Source organism: Anolis sagrei, chromosome 1 (assembly GCF_037176765.1).
Source record: "Anolis sagrei isolate rAnoSag1 chromosome 1, rAnoSag1.mat, whole genome shotgun sequence".
NCBI lineage: Eukaryota > Metazoa > Chordata > Lepidosauria > Squamata > Dactyloidae > Anolis > Anolis sagrei.
The window spans coordinates 307,021,615-307,041,352 of NC_090021.1; the positions used below are offsets into that span (position 1 = coordinate 307,021,615).

The 19,738-nt window shown below is 41.1% G+C and overlaps 1 protein-coding gene across 2 annotated transcripts; it reads left to right on the forward strand.

The window, feature by feature from the left end:
- Nucleotides 1-3,442: 3,442 nt before the first annotated feature.
- Nucleotides 3,443-19,332, forward strand: AHSA1 (activator of HSP90 ATPase activity 1). Of its 2 annotated transcripts, XM_060757811.2 has the most exons (10): nt 3,577-3,661; nt 9,621-9,664; nt 11,846-12,036; nt 12,254-12,336; nt 12,936-13,053; nt 15,060-15,148; nt 16,129-16,266; nt 16,806-16,907; nt 18,007-18,058; nt 18,911-19,332. In XM_060757811.2, the coding sequence occupies exons 5-10, from the start codon at nt 12,987-12,989 to the stop codon at nt 19,081-19,083; spliced, it is 621 nt and encodes a 206-aa protein (XP_060613794.2). In that variant the 5' UTR covers nt 3,577-3,661; nt 9,621-9,664; nt 11,846-12,036; nt 12,254-12,336; nt 12,936-12,986; the 3' UTR covers nt 19,084-19,332. The 2 variants fall into 2 exon arrangements, with proteins under 2 accessions (XP_060613786.2, XP_060613794.2); XM_060757803.2 differs by lacking the exon at nt 9,621-9,664 and having other exon boundaries at nt 3,443-3,661.
- The last annotated feature ends 406 nt before the right edge of the window (nt 19,333-19,738 follow it).

The window sequence follows — 19,738 nt, forward strand, 5'->3', positions numbered from 1 at the left end:
AGGAAATTGGAAATATGCAGAAATCTAAGGAGAATAAAGTTTGCAGCTTGGAAGCAGTGTATTTGAATCATTCTCCTCCCCTAAAGGGCCTAGTCTAGGGGATGCTGGGAACTGTAGTCCAAAAGAGAGTAGATATGCTATTGTGTTTTGTTTGCCAGGGGGAGTTGTTTTTGTGCATGCGCTGTAGCGTCCTTTGGCTTTTTAGGCTTTTTAAGTCAGTCCTGTTATGTTTCTTAGTATTTCTATGAGTCATGGTCACTCGTTGGCATGATAGGTGCATTGTGTCCAAAATTTTGTGTCCAGTGGTTTTTGAGTTATGTTAATCCCACAAACGAACATTGCATTTTAATTTATATAGATTTGCAATTGCCTTTCTCTGAAAACAGACCACCGAGTATTCTGTGGTGGTCTTCCCCCCAGATATTAGCCAGGCCTGCCCCTGCTTAGCTTCCACAAACAGACAAGGTATCACAAGAAATGGGATGCACATGAGGAAAATTGTAGAAAGAACTATAGCAGCAAAGAAAAAACAATCAGCAAATCAGAACCAATCTTTAGACATAGTGCCAATCACAGAACTCTAGGACTACAGGTGCAATCTTTTTCCGCCACTGCAAGAAATACTGAGACACATCATACATGTTGCATGTGGTCTTTGGAGGAGGCAAAGCAATTTCATTTGCAACCCATTGAGCTAAATCCCCCCCCCCCCCCAACTCACAATCATTAGACAAAAATTAATAAAACTGCCTCAAGTTTAAGATTTGAGCTGTCCTAAAAGGGCAGCCGAGTGTTGTTTAATCTCTGGTTACTGTAATTTTACTGCCAAGAACACAGAGAGGTCGTTTTTGCATTTTATGTCTCCTATCCCCAAATAAGTGAACTGGTTTTAAGAAACTGTACACTTTGATTGAGCCGCTAGTGGTGCAGCAGGTTAAACCGTTGACCTGCTGAACTTGCTGACTGAAAGGTCGGCTGTTCGAATCCAGGGAGCAGAGTGAGCTCTGCTGTTAGCTCCAGCTTCTGCCAACCTAGCAGTTTGAAAACATGCAAATGCAAGTAGATCAATAGGTACTACTTTGGTGGGAAGGTAACAGTGCTCCATGCAGTCATGCCTGCCACATGACCTTGGAGGCGTCTACAGACAATGCCGGCTCTTCAGCTTAGAAATGGAGATGAGCACCAAGCCCCAGAGTTGGAATCAACTAGACTTAATGTCAAGGGAAAACCTTTACCTTTACTTATTATTGTTGTTGTTGTTGTTATTGTTATTATTATTATTTACATGTATATAACATCACAGCACACATGCATATTATGTCCAAGTGTTTGGGATTAGTCTCTGAATAGCGGGCTCTTCCCAAGAGCCTAGGATATTAGAGGTATTTTTGCAGAATGTGTGCAGTTCCAAGAAGTGCTGCCTTCTGAGGCATGTGGGTTGGTGTTTTGTCCAAAGTAAGGCTTTTCCAGTGCTTTTCAAGGGTTCTGGAAATGCCTCCAATTGCACCAACTACTATTGGCGCCACTCTTGTTTTCCTTTGCCATAATCATCCAATTCCAATTTGTAAGTCCTTGTATTTCATGATCTTTTCCAGCTCTTTGTCTCCTGGTACTGCAATGTCTATAATAAAAACATGTTTTTATTTCACAACTGGTGTATTATGTGGCAGGTGTTTATCTGTTTGATTCTAAAACCCCAGAATATTTTTACTTCTGTGTTTTCCGTGGTCTTTTCCAGCTGGTGCTCATGCCAGATTTTACTGCAGGGTAGGCCATACTTCTTGCAAAAAGGGTTCCAGTGCACCATTGCTGCTAGGCTGCTGAGATGTTCAATATAGTCAGTCTGGGCTATTTTCTTGCAACCACAAATGAGGTGCTCCACTGCCTCATCACTCTCTTTGCATAGATTGCACTTTGGGCCGTTGTGGTGGTATTATTATTATTATTCCCTCCCTGCTTATATCTAGTCCAGGCATAGGCAAACTTTGGCCCTCCAGGTGTTTTGGACTTCAACTCAATTTGCAGTTGCAAGAAAATAGCCCAAACGGATTATATTGAACATCACAATAGGCTATCAGCAATGGTGAACTGGAACAATGTAGTGTTGAAGGCTTTCATGGCTGGAATCACCGAGTTGTTGTAGGTTTTTTGGGGCTATATATATGACCACAAGCTGGAAAAGACCAAGGAAAACAAAGAAGCAAAAATACTCTGAGGTTTTAGAATCCAAACAGATAAAACACCTGCTACATAACACACCAGATATAACAGTGTTAGGAATTGTGGCAGTTGAAGTCCAAAACACCTGGAGGGCCGGTTTACCCATGCCTGTTCTAGCCTATGACAATGGTCCTTAAATACCTTTGGAGTCTTCGGACTTCAACTCCCAGAAACCTCAGCCATAACGGCCAATAGTGAGGGATTCAGGGAGATGAAGTCCAAAAATTAAAATGGTCTAGGAATGAAGTTAGTTCCTCAAACTACATGAAATGGGATTCCGCCTGAACATGAGGAAGAACTTCCTGACTGTGAGAGCTATTTATTTGTTGTGTCAGGGCAACCAGTCAATTGTATTACATTTCTAACAGAACAAAACAAACAGACAAAATACAAAATGTGTGAGTTTGGTAGTTGGTTAAATGTCTGTTGACCAGTAGCTGGCCACTTGGAGTGCTTCTGCTGTTGCTGCAAGAAGGTCCTCCATGGTGCATGTGGCAGGGCTCAGGTTGCATTGCAGTTGGTGGTCTGTGGTTTGTTCTTCTCCACACTCACATGTTGTGGATTCCACTTTGTGGCCCCATTTCTGAAGGTTGGCTCTGCATCTCGTGGTGCCAGAGCGCAGTCTGTTCAGCGCCTTCCAAGTCACCCAGTCCTCTGTGTGCCCAGGAGGGAGTCTCTCATTTAGTATCAGCCATTGGTTGAGGTTCTGGGTTTGAGCCTGCCACTTTTGGACTCTCGCTTGCTGAGGTGTTCCAGCGAGTGTCTCTGTAGATCTTAGAAAACTATTTCTAGATTTAATTCTTGAGAGCTGTTCAGCAGTGGAACTCTCTGCCCCGGAGTGTGGTGGAGGCTTTTAAAAAGAGGCTGGATGGCCATCTGTCGGGGATGCTTTGAATGCGATTTCCCTGCATCTTGGCAGGGGGTTGGACTGGATGGTCCATGAGGTCTCTTCCAACTCTATGATTCTATGAAGGTTCTATGATATTCATGGAAGGAAAGGAAAAACCGGAAGTAATCTCTGCCAGTGACGTAAAACGGGAGGCGGAGTCTCAGCCGGCGCTTCTCTTAGGCGCGCGCAGACTTCAACTCCCAGGAGCCTCAACCATTGTAGTAAACAGTAAAGCATTGTGGGAGTTGAAGTCTAAAACACCAGGAGGGAAGCTCGAAGTTTTCTCATGTTGGGAGGAGGAAAGGAGGAGGAGGAGAACCGGAAGGAAGTGGTGCCGGTGACGGAAGCCGGGAGGCGGTGTCGTCGTCGTTGCCGGCGCTTCTAGTAGCTTCTAGGCGCGCGGAGTCGGGCGTTGGGGAAGGAAGGAGCGGGCGGCGGCGGCGGAGCTGAGGCTTCTGCTTCTGAGGCGCCGATGGCGAAGTGGGGGGAAGGCGACCCGCGCTGGATTGTGGAGCAACGCGCCGACGCCACCAACGTCAACAACTGGCACTGGTGAGCCGAGCAGGGGCCCACCTCGTGAGGCAGGGAGAGAGGAAGACGGGGCCCTTCCTTCCTCCCTCCCCTCTCTCTCAAGAGCCACCGCTGGGGGCTGAGGGCAGGGTGACACCGCTTAGTGCTATGGAACCGTAGGAGTTATAGTTTGGTGAGGCACCAGGACTCTTTGTCAGGCAAGGCTGAAGACCAGGGTTCCATAGCATTGAACCAAACTGCATTCATTCTACAGTGCAGAGCAGGCAGGGGCAAACTTGGGCTCTCCAGATGTTTTGGACTTCAACTCCCACAGTTCCTAACAGCCTTTTCCGCGGCCCAGTCTCCAAGGCAGCAGAAAACAAGCTTGTTCCTTCCTCCCTATGATTTCCTCTCACATAGTTATACATAATTCCTCTCAGCCTTCCCTTCTTCAGGCGAAACATGCCCAGCTCTTTAAGCCGCTCCTCATAGGGTTTGTTCTCCAGACCATTGATCATTTTAGTCGCTCTCTTCTGGACACATTCCAGCTTGTCAATATCTCTCAGCAATGTGCTTCTGGCAAAACAAAACTGGAAGCTAATTTTCATTCAATGTGTCGGAAGGAGAACCCGTCATGCTCCAATTCAGTGTGTTCCCCAGCCGAATAGCTCCAGACATCCAGAAGTTCTTTCTAATTTTTAGACCAGGGATCCCCAAACATTTTAAACAGAGGGCCAGGTCACAGTCCCTCAAAATGTTGGAGGGCCGGATTATAATTTGAAAAAAGCATGAATGAATTCCTGTGCACACTGCACATATATTTGTAGTGCAAAAAACACTTTAAAACAATACAAGAATTAAAATGAATAATTTTAACAAATATAAACTTAATAGCATTTCAATGGTAAGTGTGGGCCTGCTTTTGGCTGATGAGATAGGGTTGTTGTTGTTGTGTGTTTTCAAGTAGTTTCAGACTTAGGTTGACCCTGAGCAAGCCATTAATTAAACAATATAAAAACATTTGTTACCATATTATATTATAAATTAGCATAGGAGACAAGGTGGAACTGTCCCCTGGCCTCCCCTCTCTTCACTCTGGCTCAGAGCGGCAGTTGGTGCTGGGGGGAAGGGTCTCCAACTGATGGCATATACAACATCACTGGGTTGTTGTAGGTCAGGGGTCCACAAACTTTTTAAACAGAGGACCAGGTCACAGTCCCTCAAACTGTTGGAGGGCTGGATTATAATTTGAAAAACCATGAATGAAACCCTATGCACAGTGCACATATCTTATTTGTAGTGCAAAAAACACTTTAAAAGAATACAATAATTAAAATGATGAACAATTTTAACAAATATAAACTTACTATTATTTCAATGGGAAGTGTGGGCCTGCTTTTGGCTGATGAGATAGGATTGTTGTGAGCTTTCAAGTCATTTCAGACATAGGTTAACCTGAACAAGGGCTGGGTAAATGCCCTTGGAGGGCTGTATCCAACCCCCAGGCCTTAGTTTGAGGATCCCTGTTGTACGTTTTTCGGGCTGTATGGCCATGTTCTAGAATTATTCTCTCCTGACGTTTCACCCGCATCTGTGGCAAGCATCCTCAGAGGTAGTGAGTTTTCACTACCTCTGAGGATGCCTGCCATAGATGCGGGCAAAACATCAGGAGAGAATATTTCTAGAACATGGCCATACAGCTTGGAAACCCTACAACAACCCATACCATATTAAATTATGAAACAGTTAAAACATATAAACAGTTAAAACAATTATGTCGACCCTTCTATTTTGGAGAAATGAAGATACACAGGCGACATTAATCAAGCCAGAAGTTCGGTTGCAGGAAAATGCACGAAGCTTTGACAGCGTTTATCACTAAATAAAAGTCTGTAGGCAGCATGTCTCAGAATACCGGATGCTAAGGATGGCTTTCAATCTTGGGGACAGAAAACTGCAGGCTTGGAGATAAGAGGCTGAGCTATGTTACTTGAGTCTCACCTAGGAAGGAAATCATTCTATTCCAATAAAAAGACACTCGAAAACCCTTTAGATGCTAGCTTTATATATTTGTTAGAACATTTAGGGTTCATTTTTGCTACATCAACAATTTTTTTTAATCAGTTGCCATGGTAAATTGGAAGCTGAATCTTTCACATAATGGCAACTATATATGACCAGCTGACTACAAGCAAGCAGGAAAGCATGGACAACATTTTCAAACACCCACTATTGCAGGTTGTATAAAATGCCTTTTGTGATACTAAGGAATCTATGGCAACTTACTGTGATATAAATTCTTGTGAACAACAAGAATTCCTTTGAGAATTGTTATAATCTTCCTATCTTGACCCAAGACCTTCAGTTCAGTCACATTTCTTCCTCTGTTCAGTATCAACATTTAAGGAGAAACATGATTGCTGTGCTCCTGATTTGTAGAGAAGCTGCTGTTTTCTAAGCTGCAGGAAACTTTAAAAGAGGGAAAGAATATGTTCCTTGCTTTGATAAAATGTCTGTTAAATTGACTTATAGGACACAACCTGTTTTTGTATACTATATCTTTTGAGGGTTAGCATTGACTCATGGGGGGGGGGGGGAGAGTTTAGTAGTTGTTTTTTGAGCGTTAGAAGTCTTCATGTGGAGCTTTTTCTTCTTTCCCTGTAGAGTATATGAATAGTGCTCAATCAGTTTGTTTAAGAGTAACAACTGTACCTGATAGAACTCATCCTCATCAAAAGTGGATTGGCACACTTGGAACTGTGCCAATATTCTTCCTCATCAACCTTCATTCTGTTCATCTGAAAAAGGCAAATATGCTTCAAATGAACACAAATTTAATATTATAATTTAAGAAACACTGCTGATTTCAGTGAACAGTATTTAGTATCAACATTTAATATCAACTATAGCCTCAGAGCAGCTACAACATTTGTTTTCCTATGGCTATACTTAAACCAGGCATACTTGTAGAGAACTAGAAATCAGTGTGTTGACTTCAGGATACATTTGAACCACCTGCAATGGCTCATCAAAATGTGTATAGTAGTTGTATTTTGACCCCTGGGGGCACTTCATGTGGAGCTATTTCTTGTTTCCCTTCCTCTGGTTCAACCTAAAGAAAAGAAAAAGCCCGAAAAAAGAAGAAAAACAAATGTCACAACTGTGTGTAGTGAGCCAGGAACTCATACTGCAGTGGTCCGCAAGCTGTTTCCAGGGGTGTGTAATTCTAAATGAAGCAACACTCATACAACTGCAAAACATGCAGCACTCACCAGCTTAGAAAGCCGACTATTTCTGTATTTGCCTTCTGCAAAATCTCAGGCCAGATTTTAAAAAGAATTCTCAGTAGTTGGTGAGCCCTGCTATAAGGGTAGCAGCCTACCATTATGTAATAAATTGGGCTTTGTTCCTGGTTCCAACTTCATTAATACATGCTATGCAAAGAGGTACGACATTATTTAAATGAGGTAAAAGGACTGCTGCATAAATTGGGACTGTAATGAGAAAGCCATTCAATCTGATTTGGGTTGGGCTACTATCATGCAGGGCAAGATTTAATTCCCATCTTTGCAAGTACTTTTCTTGGAGTCTTAGTTGTCCGCTTCCTGGGTTTCCCAAATGGTAAACCCTCATTGGGAGTTCATGGTACCAATATAGAGCTTGTAGTGTGCATTGGTGCCATTTCTAATTTATGGTGACTGTGCTCGTGGGATTTTTTTGAGCCTGAGAGTATGTGACTTGCCCAAGATAGAATCATAGAGTTGGAAGAGACCATGTGGGCCATCCAGTCCAACCCCGTGCCATGCAAGAAAAACACAAAGTACCCTTGACAGATGGTCATCGAGCCTCTGTTTAAAAGGTTCCAAGGAAGGAGCTTCCACCACACTCTGAGGCAGACAGTTCCACTTCTGAACAGCTCTTACAGTCAGGAAGTTCTTCCTGATGTTCAGGTGTAATCTAAACCCATTGCTCCGAGTCCTAGTTTCCAAGGCAGCAGAAAACAAACCTGCTCTTGCTTCCTTATGGCATCCTTTCACATATTTATATATGGCTATCATGTCTCCTCTCCAGTAGGCTTCCATGCCCAAGGAGGGAATTTCTTCTTTTGGTTAGTATTCTTTGATGATGTTTCAAGAGCCTTGGGCTATCTCATGGCAGCCACCATTTATGGGAGCTTCCACATAACCCCGCTTATGCCCCCAGAGTGAAGAACTCCTACTATAGCATCAGTTGTCTTCACAGTATCCTTTGTGAGATTTGTTCACTGAATCTCCCCACTAGATACCAAAACCCTTGAATAATTACTTCCACCACAGACAGTGTCTAAACTCAAGATTTCAAGTATACTATACACAAGTGTATAATGAGTGTTGTGTGTTTTCAAGCCATTTGCAACTTAGGGTGATCCAAAGAGATTTTCCTGCCAGGATTTATTCTGAGATTTGCCATTGCTTTTCTCTGTGGCTCAGAGAGTGTGACTAGCCCAGGGTCCCCCAGCAGGTTTCTGTGCCCAAGCACAGGTTTATACCCTATTCTTCAGAACTCTAGTCCAACACCCAAACCACAACACTAGCTCTCACATGTATAATACAAGCAGACCCAAAGTTACGAACAAGATAGGTTCTGTATGTATACACACACACACATGCTTTGGATAGCATAGCAAACAGTTAACACCCCTGTAGTTTGTTTTGCTGTCTGTGCCCCTGTATAGAAGATTTTGCCCCACTTTCTGCCCCTGTTATAATTGGATTTAAAAAAAATGACTTATTGTGGAAACATGGATTGGAGATGAAGCTTCATTGGAGACACTTATTTTCCATGATAACTCTATCAGGAGTGAATTTCCCTTCCAAGGGGTAGATTTCTCTCACTTCCTGATGTCTCACCCCTGTTCTTAACTATGAGTCATTTGTAAGTTGGATATTTGTAGCTTGGGGACTTCCTGTACATAATAATTTTTAAACAGCAGGTGAACATAGCATAAAATCTCATTTAATGCAGTAATACCCTCATATCCATAAGACCAGGATACATGGTTTCATTTATCCATATCTGACAAAATGTGTCCTCTAGATATTTTCTACGTCCTCAAGTGTGACACCATGGCCAGAAGTCCTTCATATCAACAGGATTTACAATTATCCATGTGAAGTCTGAGAATGTATCCTTCGCAGATACAGGGAGTCATACTGTGTATTTAAGTCTTGACTGGTCCTAACTTCTTCAAGCTGACATTTCTTTCCATATTCCTATGAAAATCACTTGTATCTCATGCTCTAATTCATATCTTAACTCTCCTAATATCTCTTAAAGTCATATTTCTGACTCTGACAGTCTCTTTATCCTAACATTGGCAGGCTCAACTCTCCCACTAACATACTCACCCACCTTTTAAAAATCTTCTCAGATATTCAACCAGTCTCTAGCCACTCCTAACATTCCATACGTTCATCATAATATAATTACCATATTGCATCTACTATATATCACATACATTACTATACTTTACCATAATTATAAAACAAAATATCCATAACACTACAGTAGTCCTGCCCTCTAAGACAGCAGGATAGACTTCCTTGCCCTGTTCTCTTTGACAATTTCTCTAAATACATGAAAAACTGTCATGCCCTTTTACTTCTTCTAATGCTATTGAAGTCCCATACCCTGAAGAAATTGTCACACTAAATGAAACCTCCTTTCTAGACATCTCTTAGACATCTTTGAGTTACTGATGTTGGGAAAGTGAAGTATTCCACCCTTTATCATAGTGGTTTACATGCAAAAAAATTAATTTAGAACTGTAGGCAACAATTAAACATAGTGTGAACATGTGTAGAATTTCAACAGTAATTAACACAAATTCTAGTACAATCTGTAGACTTCCAAACACTTCAGCAAGAATAATGTTTTAGCATGTTTTCCACAAGTTGATAGGGAGGGAGCACAGTAGAGTAAGTATTCCTCTGCATCTTCATTCATTGTGCTTCTTTGACAGGCGGGTTACAGAGAAGCCCCCCTCCAGCAGATCTTTGTACTTAGGTAGGTGTCATTTACGGGGAGAAATAGCTTTAGGTTCAATACTGTTTAAAGCTTTAAATATCCTCACCAACATCTTAAATTCAGATTGGAATCATTTTGGCAACCAGTGCAATTCCTCTGAAATTAGTCTCATGTTTTCTGTGAGATATTCTGTCAGTTACTCCATGTTGGCCTAGTGCACATCTACACTGACTACCTAATGCAGTTTGAAGACAGCTTGAGAATGCGGTGTTTAAATGACGCACACTGTGAACATGTGTAGTACATGCATTAAAGGCTTTAAAACGGATAAGCAAAATTAGAGGATACTCTGAAATAATGCACACCAGCGTGTTTCAGTGTAAACCACATTGCATGATGAAACCAGTAAGGGACTGACTCTCTGGGTATCTGCACATGTTTCCTTATGGCAGAACAAGTTCCTCCAATGGCCATGAAGCCACTGATACTGTGGATACTGGAACTAGGTTGAAATTAAACTCTCCAGTGCATATTAATTACTGCCAAGGCCTCGCCCCAATTCCTGTGCTTGTTGTGTAATCATCCGCACATTGAAATCCCTTTCTCCTTTGCTGCTTTCACCCTAACCTAAGTGGTCAATGTAGATGTACCCCTAAAGTGAGTCTCTACATCATCTTCAAGAGCCATTCCATGTAGAGCACATTGCAGTAATTTTATCAGGGAATTACTAATGAATTAGTGGCACACATCTGGGAGAAGCCATTGCTGGTGAGCCAGCCCAAACGTGGACCTGCAGTGACAGGATGGAACTACGAGAATTCCAGATCTGTGGCAGTTGTCCTTCAGGACCCAATTCTCAGACCTACAAACCACCACTGTATAAAATTGCCATATTATTGAGATTCAGCTTCGGTTTATTAATTCCCATTTAGCTTTTTACACATTTTAGACACCAGCTGAGAATACAAACCACATCTTTTACAGTATGCAAGCTCAAGGGTGTGATTTGAACCAAAGCATAAAAATCTGGTATCTTTCTTTCATTAAGGTTTTGGAACGTTCCATTTACAGAAATGTACCATCTTGGGCATTGTATTTCTCCACAAATATAAATTATTTTCTTAATGCTGTTGATCAGGAGAAAGCAGCCCGTAGTCCAAAGGACCCCATGTATTCCTGTGCCGAATATATATATATATATAATTTATTTATAGGCCGCCCTATCTCCCCGTGGGGACTCAGGGTGTCTAATTTCAAACACCCTCTGCAAGTGATAATTTAACAGCTACTAAAGCAGTCTGTCCCTTCCCCAGAAACCGGCCGGGTTGGCAGCAAGAATGGTATAGGGAAAGGGATGATCTCATATTTTTGACTTTTCTTCCATCCACCTTCTGCTTCAGCCTTGCTCGTTGGCAGCAAACTTGATAAATTGCAGACTTCAATGTAAAAAAATGCTGAACTTAAACATAAATCTTCATAGGATTCTCTTTGAATGAATAAAGCCTTTTCTTGTAAAGGTTTGTGCTGACTCAGAAGACAACATACACTGGGTCCCTGGTGTCCCTTTGGAGTTTTGTCTTGGGACCACCCTCATGGAGAATTGTGTTTTATATGTATTTTAGAACTTGATGAATTGTCTTTAATATTTATTTTAGAACTTATTTATTGTGTATGTTGTTTTTATGACATTATTTATTGTATTGCATTGAACTTTTGCTGTTAGCCATTCTGAGTCCCTCCACAGAGGTAGAGAAGAACGGGATACAAAAGCTCTAAATAAATAAATAAATAAAATCCATGGATGCTCAAGTTCATGATAAGCATAGTAAAATAGTGTCCCTTATATAAAATGGCAAAATGAAGGTTTCCTTTTTGGAATTTGTTAAAATATTTTCAAGCTGAGGATGGTTTAATCCATGGATGTGCAGGCCCAGTTGTATTTTTTGGAGAGGATGATCTGTGCTCCAAATTTCTTCTATTTCCAATTGGGGATAAAAGTTCTCAGAGGAGATAGGAAACATCTATTACTCCCAATGTCATGCCTTTAAATAAGATCATTTTAAAAATGTAACTGCTGAAGCCATGTTTTAGGAAAGGCAAAAGAGTGAAGTATAGAGAGGGCAGGCAAACATGGGGACAAGCCTGCTTATGCCATTGAAGTATATAAAGCTGTCAATTTTCTTACTGCATTTTTATAATTGGAGATTTTCCTCCTCTTAGGACTGAAAGAGATGCATCTAATTGGTCATTGGAGAAATTGAAAAGTCTGTTTTTAGCTGTTAGAGCAGAGAATGCAGAGGGGAATTGTGAAGTGACAGAAGTGAGCAAACTGGATGGAGAAGCCTCTATCAACAACCGCAAAGGAAAGCTAATTTTCTTCTATGAATGGAACATCAAGCTGAATTGGACAGGTGAGATGGCTGTTTTGTTTTAATTAGTGCAAAACGGCTGTTTTAAGATTCTCAATGTTGATTTGTTAAAAGAGAATTTTCTAAAGTCTTTTTAAAAATCACAAATGGAATTGAAAAAACCCTTGTCTTTGCTCTTACTAGGACGCCAAAGAGAAGCTAGATGTTAGGGGAGTGAAACTGAATGAGAGTTTGATGCAGCATTTTTTGCTTTTTACAGGCACCACAAATACTGGTGTGAAATACAAGGGACATGTGGAAATTCCAAATCTATCGGATGAAAATGATGTTGATGAAATTGAGGTAAGGCAAGTTTCAAGTTGTATTTCTGAGTGTGACATTTCCATTTTCACAAATCTGAATAATCCCATCTTTTCCAAGTAAAATGTTGCAGTACTTTTTGCATTGTCCAGTGCTGTTTTTTTGCTCAGCCTCTTAATGGCTCTCTTCATTTTTTGTTCTTTATAAACCCCCCAGGTTTACCTCTGATTTTCACTATTCAAAGTTCCACTTAGCTTCCAGCATTGTGGCAAAATGGCAGTGCATTTTATAAACAAAGCATCCTCTTCCAGAGTGGATGAGAGGCGCTTCTCTAGAAATATTTTAATGGATAAAGTGCAAATTGAGGTGTACAAAAAAAGGTTTTGCATTAAAATCATATTTTTGTCTTTGGGGCTGGAGGATGGGAAGTGATTTTTCCCCCCTTGTTTTGTGTGTAGGTGAAGAGGGCGGGTAATGGGATAGAGTAGTTTGTGTGCAGTAATTTTAAGGGTCCCTTTTTTGGTTAAGTATTTTTGTAGTAAATTAATTCTATTTTGTTTGATTGCTCTGTGTGTGTGTGTGTGTATATATATATATATATATATATATATATATATATAATATCTCCCTTTTATTCTTAGATTAGCGTTAGTCTTGCTAAAGATGAGCCAGACACAAATCTACTAGCTTTGATGAAGCAAGAAGGCGTAAAACAGATCAGCAATGCTATGAGAACTTACATCGAGACTCTCAAGACAGGTGAGCAGAGATGATAAAGAAATGTGTTGTTGAAGGCTTTTCATGGCGAGAATCACTGGGTTGCTGTGGGTTTTTCGGGCTGTATGGCTATGTTCTGGAAGCCTTCTCTCCTGATGTTTCACCCACGTCTATGGCAGGCATCCTCAGAGGTTGAGAAGTCTGTTGGAAACTAGGCAAGTGAGGTTTATGTATCTCTGGAATGTCCAGGGTGGAAGAAAGAATTCTTGTCTGCTTGAGGCAAGTGTGAATGTTGCAAATAGCCACCTTGGTTGGTTAGTATTTAATGCCCTTGCAGCGTCAAAGCCTGGCTGGTTGCTGCCTGGGAGATCCTTTGTTGGGTGGTGTTAGCTGGTCCTGATTGATTCTTGTCTTGAATTCTCCTGCTTTTTGAGTGTTGCTCTTTATTTACTGTCCTGATTTTAAAGTTTTTAAATACTCGCAGCCAGATTTTGTTCATTTTCATGGTTTCCATCTTTCGGTTGAAATTGTCCACATGCTTGTGGATTTCAATGACTTTTCTCTGTAGTCTGACATGATAGTTGTAAAATAGTTTGGGCTTCTGACTAAAGTTCTCATTGCTGTCTTTTCAATGTAGGACAGAGGACACTTGCAGTATTTTACTTCTATTTGGAAATGTGTTTGCTCAAGACGCTGTCTCGGGAGTAGACAGATTTTAGGGTGCATATGCACTGTTGAATTAATACAGTTTGACACCACTTCAGCTACTCAGTAGTGTAGAATTCTGGGTAATCCCACACCCTTTGCCAGAAAAAGCTAAAGATCTTGTAAAACTACAACTCTCATGATTCCGTAGCAGTTAAAAGTGCTGTCAAACTACATTCATTCTATAGTGCAGATTCATTCTGAGTTGTACCTAGGTAGGATTACTCTTGAGTGTTGTCTTTGGAACGTTTGCTAATACAAAATCAGAATGTCAGACTTCTGATCTGTGCCATGTTTGGGTAATTCATATGATGTATCAACTACATGTTATTGATTTGTTTATGGGTACTATTAAAAGACCTAAACAGCTTAGACAGTAATTCTCAGAGAAACTTTTGTATGTATACATGACCATTAAAGTAGTCAGAGAGAAGACTGGTCATTGATGTGAAGGCACTGCCACTTCAAAAGATAATAGTATGGGTTATTTTGCTCCACCCTACTGTATTCTTCCTCAAGAACAGCAAGCATCCAGTCAGAGTGCTTTGCACGTGTAAAAACCTCAGTAATTACTTTCCCACAAAGAAAAAAAAATACATTGAGATCAGAGCAGAATAAATGTGCTGTGTGTTACAAGTTTTGATAGACTAGATCAGGCATCCTCAAACTGCAGCCCTTCAGCTGTTTGGGCCTCCAACTCCCAGAAGCCCTAATGTGCTTGTTCAATAGTCAGGAATTCTGGGAGTTGAAGGCCCAAAAAGCTGGAGGGCTGCAGTTTGGGGATGCCTGGACTAGATGTAAGATGGAAAGAAGCAAAATCTAGTGTTACTCATGCAATTATGCTCCATTAAGAAATTGTTAGAGAGATGGATTTGACTTTGTTTGGTGTCTCCCTTCTGCTGCTGTGCACAATTCCAGAAAACACTTCATGCTGACAGAATGGACCATTGTGTAAGGAACCAATATCATGCGATCCTCAAACAGGATGTCCATGGTGATTCTAAGTTCCCTGCGTAACTTTTTGATCTCAGTTGTAATTAAAATAGTATCCTTTATTGCTAGCATTAGTCATATTTTTTTGCTTTCAAAATGTATGCTCTTTCAAATTGTATGCTCTTGGACAGCCTGGCAAATGGGTTCCAATTCTGGAACTTATTGTAAACTACCTGTTTACAGGATTTATGTGTATCCCCGTTTTTAATTTATTTCAACATGGGATCATAGTTAATTAAACACCGGTTTCCTTGGGAAGTTTGACTTGCCTTCACAAAGTTCTCTCTTACCTCTGTCACAGAATATGGATTCTGTAGAATAATGGAATGCTGAAATGTTATATTTTCTAGAGTTTACCCAAGGGATGATCTTGCCCACTGTGAATGGTGAGCAGTTACACCCAGCACCGCAACCTGTGCGTAAAGCAGAAGAGCGCAAGGTAGATGAAGACATATTATTTTGAAATCTGAGTAGGAAAACTTGGGAAAATGTTTTGGAAGATAATGTTTGCTTATTGTGAGGTAGCAAGTTTGAATACTTACCCATTTAATTCATATCTGTCTTTCTTTCAATCATTTTACTGTAGTTTAGTTGTCATACAATCATAGAGTTGTAGGGTACTCCAAGGACAACTTGCCATGCAGGGACACACAGTTAGTCCGCCTGACAGATGGCCATCCAGCCTCTACTTAAAAGCCTCCATGGTCTGAGGCAGCATATTCCACCTGACAGCTCTTGCCATCAAGATGTTCTTCCTGATGTTTAGGTGGAATCTTTTCCCCTGAAATTTGAATCCATTGCATCGTGTTCTGGTCTCCTGAGCAGCAGAAAGCAAGCTTGTCCCTTCTTCGATGTGACATCATACCAAATATTTAAACATAGCTATTTTGTCCTCCTGGGCCTTTGTTTCTCTAGGCCAGTGGTTCTCAACCTGTGGGTCCCCACGTGTTTTGGCCTACAACTCCCAGAAATCCCAGCCAGTTTACCAGCTGTTAGGATTTCTGGGAGTTGAAGGCCAAAACATCTAGGGACCCACAGGTTGAGAACCACTGCTCTAGGCTAAACATATCCAGCTCTCTTAAGCTGTTCCTTCTAGGGCTTGATCACAGTTGTAGATTTCCCAGTGTACTAAGCAAAGTGGGTGTGAGGAGTAGTAGTAGTAGTAGTAGTAGTAGTAGTAACAACAGCAACAATAGAGGATTATTTATACTTGGTGACATGTGACTAGATTTGGAATATTTACAGAGTGAAAGGGAGCTGGAAGCAGGGTCCAGTAAGAAAGGTTTGTGGTTGCTTTTGCTCCCATAGCATCCACAAGTAATGCATCTTGTCTGTGGAGGGGGCTTTTGGATACTTGCACTGCTCCAGTAGCACTTAAGATACATTTTAGTCTTGTGATGTTATGTGATATTCCTTTAGGTTACGGAATCTGGCAACTCTAGCAATGCACTTAAATCCAAATCTGTAGGAGTCAAGATACCGACCTGTAAGATAAATCTGAAAGATACTTTTCTTACATCTCCAGATGAGTTGTACAGAGTGTTCATTACACAAGAGGTAAGTTTTTGCAAGTCTCACCATATATACAAAAAACGTTTTCTCCCCCCTCTCTCATCCAACTACCTTACTTACGCTGCAAAATAATTTTGGCAAGAATTGTGTCTGCTGATTTTTGGGAACAGTATGCTCACATACCTTCCCTGCAGTATTCTTTCTGGCTCACAAGCCACAGTTAGCAGAATTGGGCTATGTTTCCAGTGTAAATATCCCAAACCCTGTGGGCTACCTTGGCTGTCTTCAGCCTGGAAGTGTTACAGCCTTCTAAAGCAGGTATCCCCCTTCCAGACACGTTTCCTTCAGAAATATGCATTATCAAGCATTGATAATTAGATGCTTCTTCCTCTCTTGGTCTGAGTACTGCTGTAGTCCTCTCCAGAGTCCCTCAGTGGACAGCAATAGATGATTCCACAATACTCTCATCTCTGTTACTTAATCAAATTGAGTTGAAGTCTTGGCTCATGTGGTAGAAGGAGTCCCCTTGTGACTTAAGTGGCTGCTATCTTTTTCTTTTCCGTTTTTGGTTTTTTTCATGGCAGATGATCCAGGCTTTTACCCATTCACCTGCAGTGGTGGAAGCTGACAAAGGCGGAAAATTCCAACTGTTAGATGGTAGTGTCACTGGCGAATTTATTGAATTAGTAAGTACTAATCATACATAGAATTATTATTATTATTAGTAGTAGTAGTAGTAGTAGTAGTAGTGGCGGCGGCAGCAGCAGCCAGTTCCTTCAGTTTGAGAAGTGCCTTCCCTTCAGTCCATGAACTGTTTGTTTTGTGATGTCTGTATTAATTTAGTAAAATAAAAATTTAAGTTTATGAATCTGGGTATGTATGTGGGAGCTCTTTTCTAGATTTGGTGTCTGGCTCACAAAAATACAGCCATAGCATGGAAAATCTGTTAGATTGCCACTGATCATAATATGACTCTGAATCTAATAAAACAATTTTTCACATTTATTATATTTTTCTAACATTCTACGAAAGTAAAGATAAAGGTTTCTCCTTGACATTAAGTCTAGTCATATCCGACTCTGGGGGGTGGTGCTCATCTCCTTGTCTAAGCCGAAGAGCCGGCATTGTCCGTAGATACCTCATCTGCCCAGCATGACTGCATTGAGCTCTTTTATCTTCCCACCAAAGCAGTCCCTATTGATCTATTTACATTTGCATGTTTTCGAGCTGCTAGGTTGGCAGAACTGGCAACTTTTCAGTCTGCATGTTCAGCAGCTCAGCGGTTTAACCCACTGTGCCACCGGGACTCCTAACATTCTATTACTGTCTTTAAAATATTATTATTAATTAATTTTTTACATTTGAATCCCATACTTCTCTCGGCGGGAGGGGGGGTTCAGGTCGCTTCACAACAAGCACTCATTTTAGTGCTAATTACAAACATAAAATACAGTTTAAAATATTGATGTTCTAGTCCTTTGTTCTTATAGTGTGCAGGTGGCCTTCCATATCAGTAGATTCCACATGTATGGATTCAATCATCTATTGCTTAAGTTTTTTTAAAAAAAAAATCCAGAAAGCAGTTCTTGATTTTGCTGTATTATATATGATTTTATATATGCTACTACATAAAATGGGACTGAAGCATCCGTGGATTTTGGTATCCACTGGGACAGTACTGAAACAAAACCAAAGTAGATGCCAAGAGCCCGCAGTAATATTTTCCCGTCTCTTAACTATTCAAGTGGAAATATACCTGATAGAGGAACTTTACTTCCTTTCTAGGTTCCTGAGAAGCAGGTTGCCATGAAATGGAGATTTAAGTCATGGCCAGAAGGTAAGTAATTCCGCTGCATATAATAAAATAGTAGCCTTGTGCTTGAGTGGTCTTTACAAAAGTGTTGGTTCTCTTTCCTATATGATACCATAGGAAAAGGCACAGACATGTCACAGTAATTTACAAGCCTTGCTTGTCCCCATGACTTTTAGAGTGCTGGTGTTACCCATGCTTACTACTGATAACGTCTCATATAATATAGGACACATGTCAAACTGACTGCTCACAGGCCAAATCCAGCCCACCATATCATTTTAGGTGGCTGTCCAGATACTTGACTACACCTCATGTATTCCTCATCATTTGACAACATGACTAGAGCTGATTTGTGTTGTGATGCAGTAACATCAGGAAGGCTGCATTTCGTTGTGTTTGGTCAGGAGAGTGGTGTTTGAATTTAGATGCAAGGTTTGTGGATATGATGTCTGACTTTAAAATGTCCTTTAACCTTTCCCCAACTTCAGAGCCACTAGTGCTATTGGGTTGCCATTCCCATCATTCCCAGTCCACATGGCAGATAATCAAAAGTGATGGGAACTGTCCTTCAATACCATCTGGGGACCCACATTGGGTAAAAACTAAACAGCATCAACCACTATTTAAACACATTGTAGTTGGTCCTCTGTGTCCACGGATTCTCCGTCCATGGATTCAAGGGCCCTTTGACGGCAACCATAAGGCTGATGTGGCCCTCGATGAAAATCTGTTTGACACCCTTGATAAAAGACATTAAATGCTCCGAATGGCTTCCTGGAAAGACAGTGCAGATTTGTCCAACTCTAGTAGGGGAAAGAAGCAGGTGCTTTGCTTTGTTGCGTTGCTCCGGTGTCACGGTTCATGTGGTTCTTCTAGGACACTTTGCAACCATCAACTTGACCTTCATTGACAAAGATGACGAAACAGAAGTCCGCCTGGAAGGGAAGGGCATCCCAGCCAGCGAGGAAGAGAGAACAAGGGAGGGCTGGCAACGTTACTATTTTGAGGGCATTAAACAGACGTTTGGCTACGGAGCCCGGTTGTTTTAACACTGGCGAATGTGGAGAGTCTCGACCCAAGGATTCTGCCGCGTGAACTGATTTGCTTCTTGTCTGTCCCTTTCTTATCCTCTGTTTCACTGTTGTGGCGAGAGGATGGGAGGATGGCCTCGGAGGCCCCTGTGCAGCGCGGATTGCAGTCTACGCTGCTTGTGCATGTCTCCTGCTGCAGGGGATTCAAAGGTGGATTCTCAAAAATGTACATACACCCGTATTGCTAAATAAACGTAACTTAAAGAAGGTGTGCTGTTTGTCCTTTGGTCAGGGTTCAACAAAGAGAAATAGAAACATTGTGATCCGGCTTGCAGATTTAGAACAAGGATTGGAGTTGCGTGACTCTCAAAATATTGTTCATACTGCAATTTCCAGCAGATAGTGCCAACATAATGGTCATGGGGTATTCCAATTCAGCAATATCTGGAAGGCTGTCCTGTTCTTACCACTGTTTTATGGTGTATCCTAGTTTAAGACAAGTTTTTTTAAATCCTTGTTTTCCAGAAATTCTGTAGTAAATTTACTGTAATACCTCTTAGGCTAGGAAAGTCTTAATATATTTCAGCATGATTTGAAGCACTTTTCCCATTTTCTCTTTTGATGATAAGTGTTAAGGTTTACCAGCAAAAGTAAAAAATGGAGACAGTATTCT